The sequence below is a fragment of the Lithobates pipiens genome, unplaced genomic scaffold (genome assembly GCF_037356315.1).
Source record: "Lithobates pipiens isolate NorthernLeopardFrog02 unplaced genomic scaffold, aLitPip1_a1.2 Scaffold_22, whole genome shotgun sequence".
NCBI lineage: Eukaryota > Metazoa > Chordata > Amphibia > Anura > Ranidae > Lithobates > Lithobates pipiens.
This window is the reverse complement of record NW_027507784.1, coordinates 283,744,177-283,764,165: the sequence shown is the minus strand read 5'-3', so window position 1 is coordinate 283,764,165 and position 19,989 is coordinate 283,744,177. Positions and strand designations below refer to the sequence as shown.

General features: G+C 42.6%; 1 protein-coding gene across 2 annotated transcripts in view; it reads left to right on the top strand.

Annotated features, from left to right (window-relative positions):
• Positions 1 to 3,366, top strand: part of INTS1 (integrator complex subunit 1) — a 226,165-nt gene extending 222,799 nt beyond the window's left edge. For both annotated transcript variants that reach the window (XM_077449122.1, XM_077449121.1), the window contains one exon: positions 3,117 to 3,366. In XM_077449122.1, coding sequence (XP_077305248.1) covers positions 3,117 to 3,247 — 131 coding nt within the window. In that variant the 3' untranslated portion in view covers positions 3,248 to 3,366. The remainder of the gene's footprint in view (positions 1 to 3,116) is intronic.
• The last annotated feature ends 16,623 nt before the right edge of the window (positions 3,367 to 19,989 follow it).

Sequence of the window (19,989 nt, the reverse complement as noted above, 5' to 3'; positions counted from 1 at the left end):
CTAAATTTTAGTCATACATTGAGGGCAAAATTTATTCAGCCACATGTCTTTAGTAAAAAAAAATGTCAATAGGCGTATATTTTTTGGTTTGCGCAAAAGTTATAGCGTCTACAAACTAGAGTACATTTTCTGGAATTTACACAGCTTTTAATTTATGACTGCCTATCTCATTTCTTGAGGTGCTAAAATGGCAGGGCAGTACAAACCCCCCCCAAATGACCCCATTTTGGAAAGTAGACACCCAAAGGAAATTGCTGATGGGTATGTTGAGCCCATTGAATATTTATTTTTTTTGTCCTAAGGGATTGAATAATGACAAAAAAGAAAAAAATTTTTTACAAAAAGTTGTCACTAAATGATATATTGCTCACACATGCCATGGTTATATGTGGAATTGCACCCCAAAATATATTCCGCTACTTCTCCCGAGTATGGGGATACCACATGTGTGGGATTTTTTGGGAGTCTAGTCGCGAACGGCACCCCGAAAACCAATCACCACCTTCAGGATTTCTAAGGGTGCAAATTTTTGATTTATCTCCTTACTACCTATCACAGTTTCGAAGGCCATAAAATAACACAAAACCCCCCAAAATGACCCCATTTTGGAAAGTAGACACCCCAAGCTATTTACTGAGAGGCATGTTGAGTCCATGGAATATTTTATATTTTGCCAAAAGTTGCGGGAATATTACAAACTTTTTTTTTTTTTGCACAAAGTTGTCACTAAATGATATATTGCTCACACATGCTATGGGCAGAAGTCAAATTACACCCCAAAATAAATTCTGCTGCTTCTCCCGAGTACGGGGATACCACATGTGGGGGACTTTTTGGGAGCCTAGCCACGTACAGGACCCCGAAAACCAAGCACTGCCTTCCAGATTTAAATATAAAATGCTACCAAAAAAACTGTTAGCGATCGCAGGGATCAGGCCTGACTCTGCGATCGCTGCAGTTATGTGTTTAGTGTTTTGTAAGTGACAGTGATCGATCGATACTGCACTTGGGTGGGCTGGGCAGAGGGGCAAAACGCAGGTGCTAGCAGGTATCTGGGCTGATCCCGCTAACAATGCGTTTTTTTGGAACCCTGAACTGCTGGGGATGCTAGTATAGATCTGATCAGATCAGATATTGATCTGTACAGATTCTATACCACTACGGGAGGTGTATGCTTTGCGCGTGGGTGTTAGCGGTACTGGCACTAACCTAGCGCTGCCTGGGGCGACGCAGACCCTGACCCTAAAACCTAATTGATATCACCCGCCGGGTGATCAGGGGGTTAAACCTTTATTGGGTAATAAATGGTGGGTGCCCTGATGCTATAAAAAGCAAACTAACCAGAGTCACCCGTAACACTTATACGGTGATCAGTGGTGAAAGGGTTAACTAGGGGCAATCAGGGGGTTCAAATTTTTATTAGGTAGTATATGGGGGTCCCTGGCGCTATATAAAAACCTGACGGGGAACCTAAATAACTAACTGGCTAACCAGCGTCACCAGTGACACTTATACTGTGATCGCTGGTGAAAGGGTTAACTAGGGGCAATCAGGGGGTTAAAACCATTATTGGGTAGTATATCGGGGTACCTAGCGCTATAAAAACCTGGCGGTGAACCTAAAAAAATAACTAGCTACCTAGCGACAGTAGCGACACTGATGCAGCGATCAGAAAAATGATCGCTTAGTGACACTGGCAAAAGGGGGTGAAAGGGTTAACTAGGGGCAATCAGGATGTTAAAACCATTATTGGGTAGTATATCGGGGTACCTAGCGATATAAAAACCTGGCGGTGAACCTAAAAAAATAACTAGCTACCTAGCGACAGTAGCGACACTAATGCAGCGATCAGAAAAATTATTGCTTAGTGACAGTGGCAAAAGGGGGTGAAAGGGTTAACTAGGGGCAATCAGGATGTTAAAACCATTATTGGGTAGTATATCGGGGTACCTAGCGCTATAAAAACCTGGCGGTGAACCTAAAAAAATAACTAGCTACCTAGTGACAGTAGCGACACTGATGCAGCGATCAGAAAAATGATCGCTTAGTGACAGTGGCAAAAGGGGGTGAAAGGGTTAACTAGGGGCAATCAGGATGTTAAAACCATTATTGGGTAGTATATCGGGGTACCTAGCGATATAAAAACCTGGCGGTGAACCTAAAAAAATAACTAGCTACCTAGCGACACTAGCGACACTGATGCAGCGATCAGAAAAATTATCGCTTAGTGACACTGGCAAAAGGGGGTGAAAGGGTTAACTCTAGGGGCAATCAGGGGGTTAAATCTTTATTGGGGGGTGATAGGGGGCTACCCTGGACCTAACACTAACTGCCCTGACAGTTTTTACTTTTACAACTGACACTGAATGCATTGATCAGTAAAGAAATGATCAATGCAATCAGTGACACTGTGACTGGGGGGGGGAGGGGGGGCGGGGGGCGATCAGGGGGGTTTGTGTACCTATGTGTACCTATGTGTCAGTGTAGTGTTTTGGTGCACTTACTTTTAGTCTTCTCCTCGTAGTCCGGTCAAAAAGACCGCCCCGAGGAGAATGACATCACTTCCTCCTTCCTGTGTAAACAATACACAGTGGGAGGAAGTTCGTCATTGGCCAGGAGCGATCGAGAGGGGGTGGCCAGAAACCAACGGCCATCCCCTCATCACGGATCGCTCCCGGAGGGAAACGGACCACCGTATCCAGCGGGAGGGGGTCCGATCGGACCCCCCACCCGCTGGAAGGCAGGCACGTACATCTACGTGCTTGTGCCTGCCTGTGCCATTCTGATGACGTATAATGGCAATACGGCGGTCCTTAAGTGGTTAAGGCGTCAGCATACCAAGACATTTTGGACAATTTCATGCTCCTAAATTTGTGGGAACAGTTTGGAGATGTCCCCTTTCTGTTCCAACATGACTGTGCACCAGTAAAAAAAGTAAGATCCACTTGGATCTTCCACCTGTCATTTCACATCTACATCTAGCCGCCTGAGTATTGTAATTTTGCAGTTCAAATCATTGCCATATTTCTGTCCTATTTTTATTTTTTATTTTGTTTAGCAGTATTCCTGTAATGTTATCATAACTCTTATAACTCTTGTACTGCATCTCCTTGCAGAGCACGCGGCTGTACTTCTACACAGAGCTTTCCTAGTGGGAATTTATGGGCAGATGGACACCAGCCCTCAGATCTCTGAAGCTTTGAAGGTCCTTCACATGGAGGCTATAGTTCGAGAGAATCGCGAGTGACGAAAATGGATTTTTTTTTACATTTCAGAGAGAAAAAAGTGAACTTGTAGAAATGTTAACTTCGATATTGTTGTTGTTTCAACTCATTATTTTTTATTAAAACAAACCATTGACCTAAACTTCTTATTCTTTTCCCCTTCTGTCTGAAGATCAGAATGCAGCTAACACAACTTTCCCACAACCAAGACTGGAAAAATAAACAGGAAACACAATAATTCCTTAGTTTGTATAGTGCAAAGAGGCATTGAAATAGAAAGAAATCCCAGGATGGTTACAAGAAAGGGATTCTTGTGTTACCATAGAAAATAGAAAAAAATGTAGACCTCAGGTTATCCTTGTGGTGATTTCCTGGCTTCAACCTGACCATAGTCTAGCAGGAAATTTGTGAATTGGGTTTGATATTTTTTAGCTCAGCTCCAAAGCCTGTCCAATATGCTTTTTTTTTCCTATTACAGCCAATTGAGCAGAGATGCAACTGTGCAAGGTGCAGGCTCTGACGTTTTCAAACATGATTCCAGACCCTAGAAGTTTCTGGTGTCCAGGGCATAACCCCTTTGTACTATTACATCACAAATAATATATCTAGCATAAAAGTCCTGTGGTAAGTATACCAACAGAGCTGTCTCATGATGCCAATACTCACAAGCACACACAAACATGGTGCAGGTACTGTGGAGGGCAGGGGCTGTAACGCCATGGGCGAAGTTCTGGCTAGAAAAAATTATATTATCTTTCCACCTTCTAAGATTGTGACTCAGCTATAAATGCTATACATGCCCCTTAAAAGGTAAACACGCAATTATTTCATAGTAGATATTAAAAGCTATTTATTATTGTTTTGTTTTGTCTTTTTATTTGTCTGCATCACCAGAAAGAGAATATAATGTTGCATATAATTTCAGGCCTATACCATGAATTTACCCCCAGCTCAGAAAACTTTCATAGTAAGTTCGAATAAAGACAATAGTCCATCCAGTTAAACCTGTGTCAGTGTCTATATTTCCCATATCCCTGTATGTCGTGTTCCTTAACCACTTATGGACCGGGCCTATTTCTTTATCGTACATCAGGGGACACAGAGCCTCAAGTAATTACTTAATGGGTTATGGGCCACCTTCAGTCTTCCACTGCGGCCACAGGATGGTACCTGGGCCTCGCATAGAAGAACAAGGTTTTGCCTGTAACTCTTCTCTTTGAGGGCTGGACCCTAGGAACCAGGACTCTTTTTGGCCTTGCTACATTACCTAAAGTTGTCCTGAGGGGTGCTATACAGGTCCAAAGGAGTGGAACCCCTATGAAAGGGACCCGGTCTTTGAAGGTTTAACTATGCTGTCCGCCGTGATGGGTGAAATCTGGATCTGTTTGTTTTCAGCAGTATCCTGCAACAAGGAAAAGGTAAGAGAAGAGCTTAGAAACTGCAAAGTCCACCTGTGCCTTTTCTTCCATATGGTACATTGTAATGCCTTAAAGTCTCCTCTAGAGGGAGTAAGAATACACTTACCCTTTCAATCTGTGCTACAATAATATGTGTCTTGGCAGCTGGAGGAGGTTTTTTATTTCCTCCTCCCCCCAACTGGGGAAAGCTGAGTGGCTGAGGGTACATGTACTGTGGTATATTATACCTTGTAAACACAGTTTTGGGTAATCTATGCTCATTGCAGTGTGACAAGCACTAAAAACGCTAATTCACAAACCGCCAAGTACATCCCACCCCCCCTCCCTCTAGAGGGGTGCGGGCGTTTTTTTCCTACATAAACATTTTATGTTTACTTGCCTATGCAGGGTCAGCCTCTCTCAAAGAGGAGACAGAAACGCCGCATGGTGGCTGCAGCCTCCTCTCCTCCTTCTGGTCTGTGTCGGATCCAAATGCTGTGGTCCGTGCGGGCTGAGGTTTTTACTTCTGAAAAGAGGAGGCGGGCAGGTTGAGGGAAGGGGCGTGGCTAAAGTGGGCAGTGCCGTGTGTGGACTCTGCGTCCTTGTGAAAGCACATGGCGCACAGGCAATCAGGTTTACACCTGAGAGGGCTTAAAAGCTTGATGCTCTTGTAATCTAAATGTGCAGAGCAGTTGAAGCAAGAGCTGCTACAGGAGTGCTGGAGCACATGAGGGGTGTACACAGGCATTTCCAGTACAGGAAAATACATTTTTGTTTAGCATCAGATTAATCTATGCTGACATTGTTTTTTCTTTCTATTGCTCAGCAAATAGAACATTTCTTAGAGTGCCTCTGCTTTTGTGCTTAGCCCTATGGCTTCCAAGGTTACTACTAAGGCACCAAAAGTTCCACCCCCAGACGCTGGGAACTCCAGTCAAGCCTTCACACTGTCATCCTCTCCGGAGATACCAGATATGGCAAGCCAGGGTGAGTTTTTGGAACCGATTGGTGGTGCAACTGCTTCTCACACTTCAGCCCCTGTATACGTCACTGAAGATGCATTATTCTCTGCCCTGCAGGGCTTAGAAGGGAGATTATCTGCTTTAATCGCATCCTCCATCCAAGAAGATAGGAAGCGTGCTAGAACCCCTTCCCCCACCCCAAACCCCTTACCAAGGGAACAGTGGGGACAGGATGAGGTATTACCCTCAGACGATCGAGAGGAAAAACAAGCCAATTATTCCTCTGCAGAGGAAACAACAGTTGATCTTTCAGCTTCACAATCTGAGGTACAAATCCTTATGGAAATGGTTTGCTCCACTTTCACATTACCCCTAACAGTTAGCTGAAAGTCCGATTTCTTCCTTGGGTTGTTTGAAACCTTTACAGCCTTTGCATGCGTTTCCTGTCCATTCATCACTAGAAAAGCTTATTTATGTTGAATGGGATCATCCGGATAAGCATTTTTTTTCCTCCAAAGAGATTCTCAGTTCTCTATCCCATGGAGGAAAAATTCACCAAAAATGGAAGGTTCCAGCAGTTGACGCTGCGATTTCCAGTGTGAATAAGAGTTTAACATTTATCCAGTAGACAATGCGCAAATGCTTAAAGATCTAACAGATAAGAAGTTGCAATTCCTGTTAAAATACTCTTTTTTTCCTTGGCAGGGACCGTTACTCAGCCTGCAGTTGCAGCAATAGGCATCTGTCAGTCCTTAAAGGACTAGTTCAGAGACTCTTAAAGAGGTCCCTGCACAACAGGCCCGTGAGTTGGCCGAATTACCAAAGGCATTATGTTTTGCTATAGATGCTATGAAAGATTCTATTCACCAGGCATCCCACCTTGCGCTTTTGCTAATACACAAGCGTAGAACCCTTTGGTTAAAAAATTGGTCAGCCAAAGCACCTTGCAAAAAGCTTCTGACTAGTTTCCCTTTGCATGGAAAGCGACTGTTTGGTGATGATTTGGATAAATGCATCCAGACGATTTCTAGTGGAAAGAGTACACTCTTGCCAGTCAAAAGAAAGTATAAACGTCCTTCATTTAAACAGACTTTTTCTGCTGCACCAGGGGCATCTGCAGTGGCGACAGCCTCCGCTGTCACTCTAGAGGAAAACCCCAGTGTCAGGCCCAGGCACAAAAGAAGACCTGGGGCCGCAAAGCAGAATACTAAAGCCTAATCCTGAGGAGGCGTGCCCCCCCTCACCAGAGTGAAATACTCAGAAGTCTGGCAAAGGGAAATTCAGGACAGATGGGTTCTCTCCATGGTGTCTCTAGGATACAAACTAGAATTTCTGGAGTTTCCACCGTGTTGTTTTCTGAGATCAAATGTTCCCAAAGATCCAGGGAAAAGGCAATCCCTGTTTCAAGCTTTAGTCTGATTATTGGCTCAGGGGGTAATCATACAGATCCCCACACAAGAGCAAGGTTTGGGGTTTTATTCAAACCTGTTTACGGTACCAAAACCAAATGCGGATGTCAGACCCATTCTAGATCTAAGGAATCTAAATCCGTTCCTGAAGATCCGCTCCTTTCGCATGGAGTCCATCAAGTCAGTCGTTTCCATCCTACAAGGAAGAGAACTTCTGGCATCCATCGACATCAGAGATGCGTATCTGCATGTCCCTATATTTCCTGCTCACCAGGGGTTTCTGCAGTTCGAAGTAGAACAGCAGCACTTTCAGTTTGTAGCCTTGCCCTTCAGGCTAGCTACAGCACCCCGGTTGTTCACAAAAGCGCTGGCCCCACCTCTAGCCAGGCTAAGGGCACAGGACATAACAGTCTTGGTGTACCTAGATGATCTATTGTTAATAGACCAGTCAATGGCTCGCTTGGAGCAAAGTGTACGCATTACAACCAGTTACCTGGAAAGGCTGGGTTGGATGCACAACCTAGAGAAGTCTTCCTTAAAACCGCTAAGAAAGCTGGAGTATTTGGGCCTGATCATAGACACAGCCCAGAAAAGGGGGTTCTTGCCTCCGGCAAAGATCAGTTCTATATGAGAGCTGGTGCAGATGGTCAGGTCAAAAATAAATCCCTCAATTCGCCTTTCTTTGCATGAGGTTGTTAGGAAAGATGGTGGCTTCATTTGAAGCAGTTCTCTATGCCCAGTTCCATTCAAGACTGTTTCAAAACAGTATCCTATCTGCTTGGAACAAAACGATCCAATCTTTAGATTTGCTAATGCGGCTGTCCCCAAGAGTGTCCCAAAGCCTCAGTTGGTGGTTACTAACCCAGAATCTGCTGAAAGGAAAATCCTTCAGACCAATTATCTGGAAAGTGGTAACAACAGATGCCAGCCTTCCAGGCTGGGGAGCAGTACTAGAGAAGACGACAGTACAGGGACAGTGGTCAAGAACCGATAGAGCCTTGCCCATCAGCATCCTAGACAATTAGGCTCTGAAAATCTGGACTTCCAGGTTAAAGAATTGTCCTGTCAGGATCAAATTCCGACAATGCCATGGCTGTGGCCTATATCAATCACCAAGGGGGCACCAAGAGTCTCTGAGCTCAGACACAGGTGAACCATATTCTAACTTGGGCAGAAAAGAATGTTTGGTGCCTATCGGCAGTCTCCATCCTGGGAGTAGAGAATTGGCAGGTGGACTACTTAAGTCGCCAGCAGTTATTCCCGAGGGAATGGTCTCTTCACCCTGACGTTTTTCCGGCTGTTTGCCAAAGATGGGGGACTCCGGACGTAGATCTTCTAGCACCCAGATTTAACATGAAGTTAGTCAACTTTGGACAAGGGATCCACTCGCATGCGGAACAGATGCTCTGGTAACCCAGTGGGATCAGTTCTCACTGATCTGTGCATTCCCCCTATTCATTTGCTGCCACAACTTCTTTGCTGGATCAAGCTGGAAAGAAAGCCGGTAATTCTGGTTGCCCCAGCATGGCCCAGAAAGTCATGGTACACAGATATCATAAAGATGGCAGTGAAGGGTCCATGGCCCTTCCCACTAAGACCAGACCTGCTCTCACAGGGGCCGATATTCCATCCTACTTTACGAATGCTAAATTTAACGGCCGGCTATTGAAACCCACATTCTGAAGAAACGTGAGCTTTCCGGGTCAGTTATCTCTACTTTTGATTAATGCAAGGAAACTAGCTTCCAGAACTATATATTATAGAGTTTGGAAGGCTTATGTTTCCTGGTGTGAATCCAAGGGTTGGCACCCTGGGAGATATATCATAGGCAGAATTCTTGCCTTTCTACAATTAGGCATAGAGATGAAGTTGGCCCTGAGTACTAATAAGGGCCAAGTCTTGATTTTATTTCAAAGACCGCTTGCTACGAATGATGTAGTTCAGGGTTTTATGCAAGGGGTGACGCGGATTAATCTGCCAGTTAAATCCCAGTTGAGCCCTTGGAACTTAAATTTAGTTTTATCAGTGTTACAAAAACAGCCATTTGAACAAGATACAGAATATTTTCTTAGTCCTTCTGACTAGGAAGCTGGTATTTTTGGTTGCTATATCCTCAGTAAGGAGGGTTTCGGAATTGAATGATCTTTCTTGTAAAGAGCCATATTTGATTATTCGAGTGTTGTTACACCCTCGTCCAGGCTTTTTGCCAAAAGTAGTTTCTGGTTTTCACCTGAGCCAAGATATTGTCCTGCCATCGTTTTTTCAAAAGCCAGGGAAGAAAAGTCACTAAATTGTCTTGATGTGGTGAGAGCAATGAAAATCTCATTAAAAGCAAATGCTCAGATTCATAAGACTGATGTCTTATTTATTCTGCCAGAGAGTCCTAAGAAAGGACAGGCATCGTCAAAATCCACTGTCGCTAAGTGGATTCAACAAGTTATAATTCCAACGTATGATTTAACCACTTCCCGACCAGCGCACGACGATGTACGTCGACAGAATGGCACGGGCAGGCATATTGGTGTACAGGTACGTCCAATATTCGATGCCGCCCTGCCATCGGGAGCGCGCCGCCGGCGGCGCGCTCCCGCGCTGGTCGGGACCCCCGTGAGTCCGGTCGCGGGACCCGCGGACTCGATCGCCGCGGGCATCCCCGCGATCGTCTCACGGAGCGGCCGAATAGAGCAAATGCTGTGTAAACAACATTTGTCTATTCTGCCTAGCAACTAGTGACGCTGATCTCTGCTCCATGTGATTGGAGCAGAGATCAGTGTACACTAAATGAAAGCCCAACCCCCCCACAGTTAGTAACACTCCCCTAGGAACACTTAACCCCTACACTGCCACCCACTGGTTAACCCTTTCACTGCCAGTGTCATTTACACAGGAATCACTGCATTTATATAGCAGTGATTACTGTATAAATGACAATGGTCCCAAAAATGTGTCAAAAATGTCCGATGGGTCCCCCACAATGTCGCAGTCACAATAAAATCGCTGATCGCCGCCATTACTAGTAAAAAAAAAAAAGAATAAAAAATTATTAATAAAAATGCTATAAAACTATCCCTATTTTGTAAACGCTATAACTTTTGCGCAAACCAATCAATAATCGCTTGCGATTTTTTTTACCAAAAATATGTAGAAGAATATGTATCGGCCTAAACTGAGGGAAAAAAATGTTTTTTTAATATATTTTTGGGGGATATTTATTATAACAAAAAGTAAAAAAGAATGCGTTTTTTTCAAAATTGTCGCTCTATTTTTGTTTATAGCGCAAAAAATAAAAACCGCAGGGGTGATCAAATACCACCAAAAGAAAGCTCTATTTTTGGGAAAAAAAGGACGTCAATTTTGTTTGGGAGTCACGTCGCACGACCGCGCAATTGTCAGTTAAAGCGACGCAGTGCCGAATCGCAAAAAGTGGTCTGGTCTTTGACCAGCAAATTGGTCCGGTCTGAAAGTGGTTAAGGGATAAAATTCCACCGTTTCAAGTTAAGGCGCACTCTACCTGGGTGGTTAGTGCTTCTTGGGCAGTGCGTCACCAGGCCTCCATGGCTCAAATCTGCAAGGCCGCAACTTGGTCTTCAGTGCATACATTCATAAAATTTTATCAAGTGGATGTAAGGAGGAATGAGGATATCGCCTTCAGGCACAGTGTGCTGCAGGCAGCAGTATATCTCCTCAGGTCTGGGGGTTCCCTACGGGTTGTGTCTCCCTCCCCTCACGTAGCATTGCTATGGGATGTCCCATTAAGTAATTACTTAAGGCTCTGTGTCTCATGATGGATAATAAAGAAAATAGGATTTTTATAACCGCTTACCTGTAAAAATCCTTTTCTTGGAGTACATCATGGGACACAGTGGTTTCATGGTGTTTAATTGTATTGGTTGGCTACAAAAACTGAGGTACTCCTGGAAGGAGGAGGGGGTTATATAGGGAGTCAACTTCCTGTATTGGGTATATACCAGTGCCAACACCTGAAGGTGGCCCATAAAGCACTGTGTCCCATGATGTACTCCAAGAAAAGGATTTTACAGGTAAGCTGTTATAAACAACAAGTTTGAAAAAAATAGGATTTTTATAAGTTAAAATAATTATTTTTTTTACTAGAAAATTACATGGAACCCCCAAATGTTTACCTATTTACCTTCTATTTTTATTTTTATACTGTTCTTTTAAAAAAAATCACTTTTATTCCTATTACAAGGAATGTCAACATCCCTTGCAATGGAAAAAAAAAGCATGACAGGACCTCTTAAATATGAGATCTGGGGTCCAAAAACCTCAGATCTCATATTTACACAAAAAAAAAAACTAAAATATCATTTGAAAAAAAAAATGTCCCTTTTAAGAGCTATGGGTGTGGACGTGACATTTTGACGTCGCTTCTACCCTGCAATGATATGTAGACGGATGGGGGCCATCTTCCCCTCACTTGTCTCCATGCCAAGCTAGGTAGCAGATGTGATCGCCCCTGCCGGCGGCTCTGGTAAGCGATGGAGGGCACCGAAGAGCGGCTGGGGGGGGGCCTTTCCCACCGCCGATGAAAGTAATCTTGCAGCGAATCTGTTGCAGAGACAACTTTTATCTTGAAGCAGACTGCCCACTGAAGAAGAGGATAGCAGGATTAAGACAGCTAGCTGCTGCCATAACAACGATATTCTTCTACAAAGTAGAGACGGAAAACAGCAGCAAGCGGTCCGTAAGTGGTTAAGATGCACATCTGAGAGTCTCTTAAAACTATCAATAACTCCCTACAGCCACCACCAATTGTGGAAGAGAGTTCCACATCCATATGGCCCTGACAGTGAAAAACACCCTTCGCAGTTTAAGGTTAAACCGCCATGGAGGTATTTGTAAATCGCTATCATGTCCCCTCTCAATCGTCTTTTCTCCAGCGAGAATAAACTTAGTGTTTGCAGTCTTTCCTCCTAATTGAGGTCTCCAGTCCCCTTAGGCCTCATGTACACTGCTGTTGGTAAACGGACGTTCAGAGGCAGTTGGCTGCTTTTTTCAGCTGCCCCTGAACTCATCCAACGTTATCTTATGTGTACATAATTTTGTGTATCCTGCAAAAACTGAGATTGAGCTATTTATCCCGTTCTCTATATCCTTTTTGAATAAATTGTATAGAATCGGTCCCAAGACAGAACCCTGGAGCACCCCACATACTACTCCAAACTAGTCTGAGTACACATTATTTGTCACTACCCTTAGGATATGCCCCTGAAAACAGTTTTTAACCCAAGAACAAACTTTATGGTCCACACCTGCAAACCTCAGCTTGTAGATTAAGAGCTTATGGGGAACTGTATTGAATGCATTTGCAAAATCCAGGTACACTAAATCAACGGTCCTTCTCCCGTCTAGATGGCAGCTCATTTCCTCGTAGAATGTTCACAGATTGGTCTGGCAAGAACGACCTTTCATAAACCCATGCTGATGACTACTTAAGATATTTTTTTCTCCGTAAATTCTTGGATGCAGTCCCTTTTCACCCCCTCCAATAATTTACCAACGATTAATGTTAGGCTAACTGGCCTGTGGTTCCCAGGGTTTTATCTCTGTCCTTTTTTGAATATTGGTACAACATTGGCTTTTCTCCAGTCAGCTGGTACCAATCCTGTCAGTATGCTGTCCGCAAAGATTAGGAACAATGGGGGTTATTTATGAAAGGCAAATCCACTTTGCACTGCAAGTGCACTTGAAAGTGCACTGGCTCTAAATCTAAGGGGTAGATCTGAAATGAGTGGAAGCTCTGCTGATTTTATCATCCAATCATGTGCAAGCTAAAATGCTGTTTTTTATTTTCCTTGCATGTCCCCCTTGGATCTACAGCGACTTTACTTCCAAGTGCAGAATAAAAAGGTTATGGCGCTAAACCCTATCGGTGATGTGATAGGTTAACCTATCAAAACCTGGTGTTTAATTTTTTTATATAAAAAGAAAAAACTGTTGGCAGTAGCGTGCAAACAATAATTTTATCCTAATTGAAAAATGTGTGTGTGGTTAATGTGGAATCAACATTCGTGTTCCATCATAATTATAATCAAAGTGGATATTAAGTTATCTTATACGTATCAGCCTACTATGGGTGGGTACTAAAAACATGTAAACATTCATTTAGATGTGCAAAATGGTGAAAATGTTGTTTGCATTCAACAATGTGCTAGTTCAGAACAGACTGTGCAAACATGTGCAAAATATGTGCAAAAAACAACTAAGGATCAGAACAACCAGGGATCAGAAATATATTCAACCAATAATCGCATGAAGACGCAAAAATATGTGCAAAAAAAGGAAACAACTAAGGATCAGAACAACCAGGGATCAGAAATATATTCAACCAATAATCGCATGAGGACGCATCTATGTCCAATGTAAGTCCAAAATTAATGTTTGGCTTAATGATACTGCCTCTTCAGATTATTGTTGTAATTGATGCATAAAGTCAATAGGGAATATTTGATTCACTCGTGCAAATGGTGCGGGTTTTCAATTAGAGAACTTCATCCCCGGTGCGCCACTCAGTGCTATAGTATGTGAATGCTCTCACCAGAGTTAATGCCCCTTATGGGGCTGGATGGACCTTCACAATGTAAGCCACTGTGCCGCTCTCTGGCTGCTGCTGGTGCGCTGGGTGAAGCTTCGTTATTCCGTCCGTATGGTATCCAACGTTAATTATGTATGAGGAAAGACATATCCATAGTGTAATACATTCTTAACCAGATCGTTCGTTTATTAGTATTAAAAACTACTCACATTTGACATTAAAAGCATATGCGTATGGAAAAACTCAGCCGTTCGCCTCAAACGAGTGCACACAACGTGGCCACGCCCTACGCGTTTCGTCACTACGACGTCCTCTGGAGCGGACGTCGTGACGAAACGCGTAGGGCGTGGCCACGTTGTGTGCACTCGTTTGAGGCGAACGGCTGAGTTTTTCCATACGCATATGCTTTTAATACACTTTTCATTTCCCTCTCCTCCCTATTAAGGAAGTGAGGGCTTCAGGCACAGGCAGCTCTAACCCAGTATATTCTCTTTCCTTTCTCCACTTTTTATTTATTAACTTTTTTATCTATCACATTGGAGATCTAGTTTTGTTTTGGTTTTTCCATAGCGCGACTTTATTTATTTATTTACTTCCAAGTGCACTTGCAGTGCAAAGTGGATTTTTCTTTGGTAAATAACCCCCAATGGTCTGTCTATAACCTCGCTATCCTAACAAATCTCTACCCCAAAAAATAATTTACACCTATATTGACATATATTACCATATGGACATATGATCTCCAGTAATATTATGCACATCAAAGTTAATTCTAAAATGATAATAAATTAATAAATGATACCAATCCCTTAATCATATAAAAAAATTGATATACTCCTCATCAGTAGTGATATATAGCAATAAATGAACATTAACAGCTGAAAATAAAATGTAAAAATAAATAATTTGGTTAAATCAAAATAAAAAACTTGATATTAGTGAATAAATTGATAAAGATAATAAATAACTTAAACACTTTGAGTCCCAACGTGATAAATTAAATTAATAAATGAATTTATGTGCTCAATAAAGTGCTCCAGAAAAAAAAAAAAAAGAGTGCAACAGTCCGTTTAAATTAATAAAGAAGTGATTCTGTCAGTAGATTTCAGTGCACCAAAAGATCTTCCTTCACCACCGATGTGGTGATCATATGGTAATATATGTCAATATAGGTGTAAATTATTTTTTGGGGTAGAGATTTGTTAGGATAGCGCAGTTATATTTTTTGTTTTATATTGATCCTTGATGTGTATCGCATCATAATAATTGCGGCTTTAAATAATTAGAGTATCTTTGGGTGTTGTTTCTAGGTAAGCGCAGTATTTTTCCTGTTTTTATCTGTCTATAACCTCACTGAGTTCTCTGAGGACTCTCAGGTGCAAGCCATCTGGTCCTGGTAATTTATTTGTATTTTATCTAGTCTTTCCTTCACTCTGGCCTCTGTTAGCCACAAGGGTACATCCTGTGATGAGTCACAGAAGGTGGTATTTAGTACAGTTGCCTTCTCTGTGTCATCTGTAACCATCCTCCCTTCCTTGTCCTTTATGTGGGCAATATTCTCTGATTTTGCCTTTTTACTGTTAATGTATGTAAAAAATTTCTTGGGATTTTTTTTACTCTACGCTATGAGTCTCGTAATCGTTTTTGGCCACCCTTATTGCATTCTTGCACCTCTTATTGTATTTTTTATAGTGTTTGAATGCTGAAAATGACCCCTCCCCTTTATATTGTTTAATGGCCAGTTTTTTCTCTTTAATGGGGCTTTTAACATTACGGTAAAGCCACCCAGGTTTAACCTTCACTCTTCTATATTTATTGCCCATTGGAATGCACTGTGATACCTTTGTTTAATATGCTCCTAAAACATTCCCATTCTTTTCAGTGTTCAATGTTCACAGAACTTGGTCCCAATTAAAGAGGAAGTAAACCCTTCCAAACAACTTGGACCTATAGGTAAGCCTAGATTAAGGCTTACCTGTAGGTCCAAGCAATATCTCCTAAACCTATATGGTTTAGGAGATATTTGCCCGAAAATGGGCACCGCTGTCTACGGCGCATGCGCCGTAGACAGCGGCGCGCATGCGCACTAAATGCGGCAAATCCAAGAATGGATTTGCCAAATTTGTCGACTCCCGTGTGCATGCGCGGGAGTGACGTCATCGCGGCTTCGCCGTATGACAGCGGCGGAGCTGCGAGGCGCGACTCCCGTGCGCATGCGCGGGAGTGACGTCATCGCGGTTGCGCCGCTGTGATTCGTCGGAGCTGCGAGACGCCACAAGCAACATGGATGCGGCGGACTACAGGGGACAGCGGCGACTTCGCTGGCTCCTGTGTCAGGTAAGTGACACATAATGAGCTACTATGCGATGCATAGTAGTCCATTATGCTTTACCTTTGCAGGGAAAAAAAGAGGAAGTAAACCCATCAGGGTTTACTTCCTCTTTAATGTCGTGTAGTAATGATCGCAGTTCAGAAAAATTGTCTCGTTTGAAATTTTGTGTTCTTGTGCTACCCTCGTGCCTCCTTTTTCTATGTCTTATGTTAAATGTGATCATCCTATGATCGCTAAATCCTATGTTGTCCCGTATTACCACATCTGAGATCAGACTTGGATAATTTGTAATTAATAAATCTAGCAGGGCAATCTTCCTTGTTGGGAAATCTACCAATGACATGAAGTTGTCTTGTAAGACATTCATGAAATGACTGGCCTTTAATGAGTGAGCTGTCCCCTCTGCCCAGTCAATATCGGGATAATTGTAGTCCCCCATTATGATGACATTTCTTTATCTCGCTGCCGTTTCCAACTGTGATAGTAGGCTCCGCTCTTCCTCCTTTAGGTTGGGTGGCCTATAACATACCCCCAGTATTAATTTCCCACTTCTTCTCTTTGAAGTTCTATCCATACTGATTCCACCTCCCCCTTATCCCATTTACAATGTCGCTCCTCTCTGACACCCTTACATCATTTTTTTTACATATAGATATCCCCCCCCCCCTCTACCTTCCCTGTATTATAGATACAAGGAATATCCCTGTGCATTGGCCAGCCAATCATGTGAGCTGTCAAACCAAGATTCAGTTATTCCCACAAAGTCTAAGTCTTCCTCATGAAATAGGATCTCCAGTTTGTTAGCTAGGCTCCTATCATTTGTGTATACTCCTTTCAATGTTGTACAGGTGTATAATAACCTCCCCTTAGTTTTCCTCTGGCTTTGTTTATGAATTGTCCTTGCATTCAGAGATGTTACGGGGTGTATTATCCCTGATCACTATAATCCTCTGTGCTTTGGTCACCTCCAGCTATTGCTTCCTCTGGCCCCATCCAATACCTAGTTTAAAAGCTCCTCCAACTTTGTGGCCATCTTTCTTCCCAATAGGGCTGTACCATCTCCATTAAGGTGCAGCCTGTCCTTACTAAAGAGTCAGTAGCCGACTGAGAAGTAAGCCCAGTTCCTCAGGAACTCAAACCCCTCTTCCTACACCAATTCCTCAGCCACTTGTTCAGTTCCCTAAGCTCCGGCTGCATTTCTGTTGTAACTTGAGGTACAGATAGTATTTCCGAGAAAACTACCTTGGAGGTCCTTTTCTTGCGTTCCAAAAAAACAGTACAATGCTGTTTGATCCAATGGTGAATCCACTCTTCATTTGAAGTACTATTGCAGCTCCTATATAAGAAACATCAAGTACACACAATCTAATGTCATGTGCACTTTCTGTTTGATTCTAACTGGAAAACTTTTATTTGTTCTGTTTTAAAACGGAAGTCCACACAAAAATAGAACTTCCGCTTTTCGGAACCCTCCCCCTCTACGGTGTTACATTTGGCACCTTTCAGGCTGGGGGGGGAGGTAAAGATACAGGTATTTGCACCCACTTCTAGGCATAGATCACCGCGGTGACCTAAGCCACTTCCCCCCCCCCCCTCTCTCTGTCTGCTGGGGGAGACACGGGTTCCAGAGACAGCAGGGACCATTCAGATTGCACAGCACAACTCTCGCATGTGCCGTAAGGAACCAGGAAGTGAAGCCGTAAGGCTCCACTTCCTGATTCCTTTACCGATGATGGCAGCGGCAGCATCCGAGGGACGGTTCGGCCTCGGGTGCCGACATCGCAGGCGCCCTGGACAGGTAAGTGTCCTTATTTTAAAAGTCAGCAGCTGCAGTATTTGTAGCTGTTGACTTAAAAAAAAAAAAATTGGTGGACCTCCACTTTAAGTATAAGAATAACGAGGAAACTAGAAACCTAGTTTCTTCTCGTGTTTCAATGCTAAGGCTAGGTTCACACTAATGCAGGTTGCAGTTGATTCATTTTTTGACATGTTTTTAAAGTGTTTTGTGTTTTTGGGAGGTATCTGTTGTCATGCAGGAGAAACCTGCAAAAATGAATAAAAAACGCAAGCATTGCGTTTCTAATGCATTTCCGCTACGTTTCCATTGAAGTCTATTGAACTAAAAAAGCAACCTGCTGTGGCCAAAAGAGTCTGTGATCCTTTCTAAAAAAAAAAAAAAAAAAACACACAGATGTGAACGTGACCCATAGGAAATCATGTTAAATGGATTGTAGTGCACTTCTGCAAAACTAACCTAACCTAGCCAAAAACTTTTTGCACAGTCCATAAACAAAACGTGAAAACGTGGCTATGGCTAGCCAGAAAAGCCTTTACAGGTTAATACGTTTAGAGTTAAAGAAGAGGTCTGGTGCTAGAATTATTGCTCTCTGACCCCTCAAAAGCATCTTATCAAATCAAGATCAGTTCGATCAGATGGTTTACAAGCCGGTAAACAACAAACCAAAATCAGAAGTAACAAACGCCTCGTCGTTTCTGGCTTTATTCATTACAGAGAAAGGGAAGGTATGGATGTACCTTCCCTTCCTCTGCAGCTGGCCACACAGGATGCAGCAGTCCCAGGCTCCAGAGAGCATGGAAACTGTCCCCTTCTGTGCCCTGTAAAAAAAACCTTTCTTCCATTCCCTGTGGTGCAGCTGCTGCTATGATCCTGATATAACCCTTTTCCAGGTGAGGATGAGCAGTCAATGTTCAGCCAACAATTTTCCACCTAGATACTTAAAGTTTTCTGTTCAATGAATTTCATTGAAGTTTAACAGAATTAGGCAAGAATATTCAGAGGCATTGCCCCATTGCAGCGGGCAAGAAGAAAAGATTAAGAAAAACAGAGGTAGATAAAGGTGACAATAGATTGATGAGCCCAGTGGTGCCGACAGGGCCACCCACAGCACAATTCATCAGGAATCGGATGATATTCAAAGCTAATGGTTAGTTTAAGTATGAATAATTTCCAGACTTTTTTACTTCAGCTTTTCATTGTGAAAAGGAGCTTCTTACACTCTGCTAATGACCCAGAAACAACCTGCCAAATGAGATCTCGTTACAGACTGTGATGGTATAGAAACAGCTCAGCTTAGTGAAGCCACACAATGGCAACTAGTGTTTGATGATTTGTTTAGGCTTTGGCTGCCTTGAGATCACATTCAATATGACAAGCAGTGAAATTTGTGTTCTTGTGTCTGGGAGAAAGTCAATAAAGTTTAAGCATATCTGCATTGTATAACCAATGCAATTATTTGTGTCTGATAATGCAAGTAAATAAAACTATTCCTGACAACAGGTAAAATTAATGAACTGCTTAAAAAGGTACAAACGTGAAATAGTCCACTCAAATTTACCTTAATTATGAGTTCTTTATATTCCATATTCTTGCTTGAGCTGGTAGGTGGTAAATGGCAAATTATATCTCAGTGATATGATGGACAGCTCCATTCAGAAGACAAGCATCTTCGTAGCCACCTGGATTTAGGTATTGGGGGCAGCCAGTTGCAGAAGATGAACACTTGGTGAAAATTAAAACCATTCATTAGATAGGTATGTCTAAGACTGGCCATATATTATACAATTTTCTTGTACAATTTCCCTTTAGATTTACCAAAAGCATATATATATATAATATGAGGTCAAATGTAAACACTTTTTATTTGTGTGCAATCAGTCAGGGCCTTGCACTAAATACAGTGCATCCGGAAAGTATTCAGAGCACTTCTTTTTCCTTTTAACTTTTTCCACATTTTGTTATGTTAAAGGCTTATTCCAAAATGGATTAAATTCATTATTTTCCTCAAAATTCTACAAACAATACTCCATAACGACTACGTGAAAGAAGTGTTTGAAATCTTTGCAAATTTATTAAAAATAAAAATAACATGTACATAAGTATTCACACCCTTTGCCATGACACTCAAAATTGAGCTCAGGTTCCTCCTGTTTCCACTGATCACCCTTGAGATGTTTCCACAACTTGATTGGAGTCCGCCTGTGGTAAATTCAGGTGATTGGACATGATTTGGAAAAGCACACACCTGTCTATATAAGGTCCCACAGCTAACAGTGCATGTCAGAGCACAAACCAAGCCATGAAATCCAAG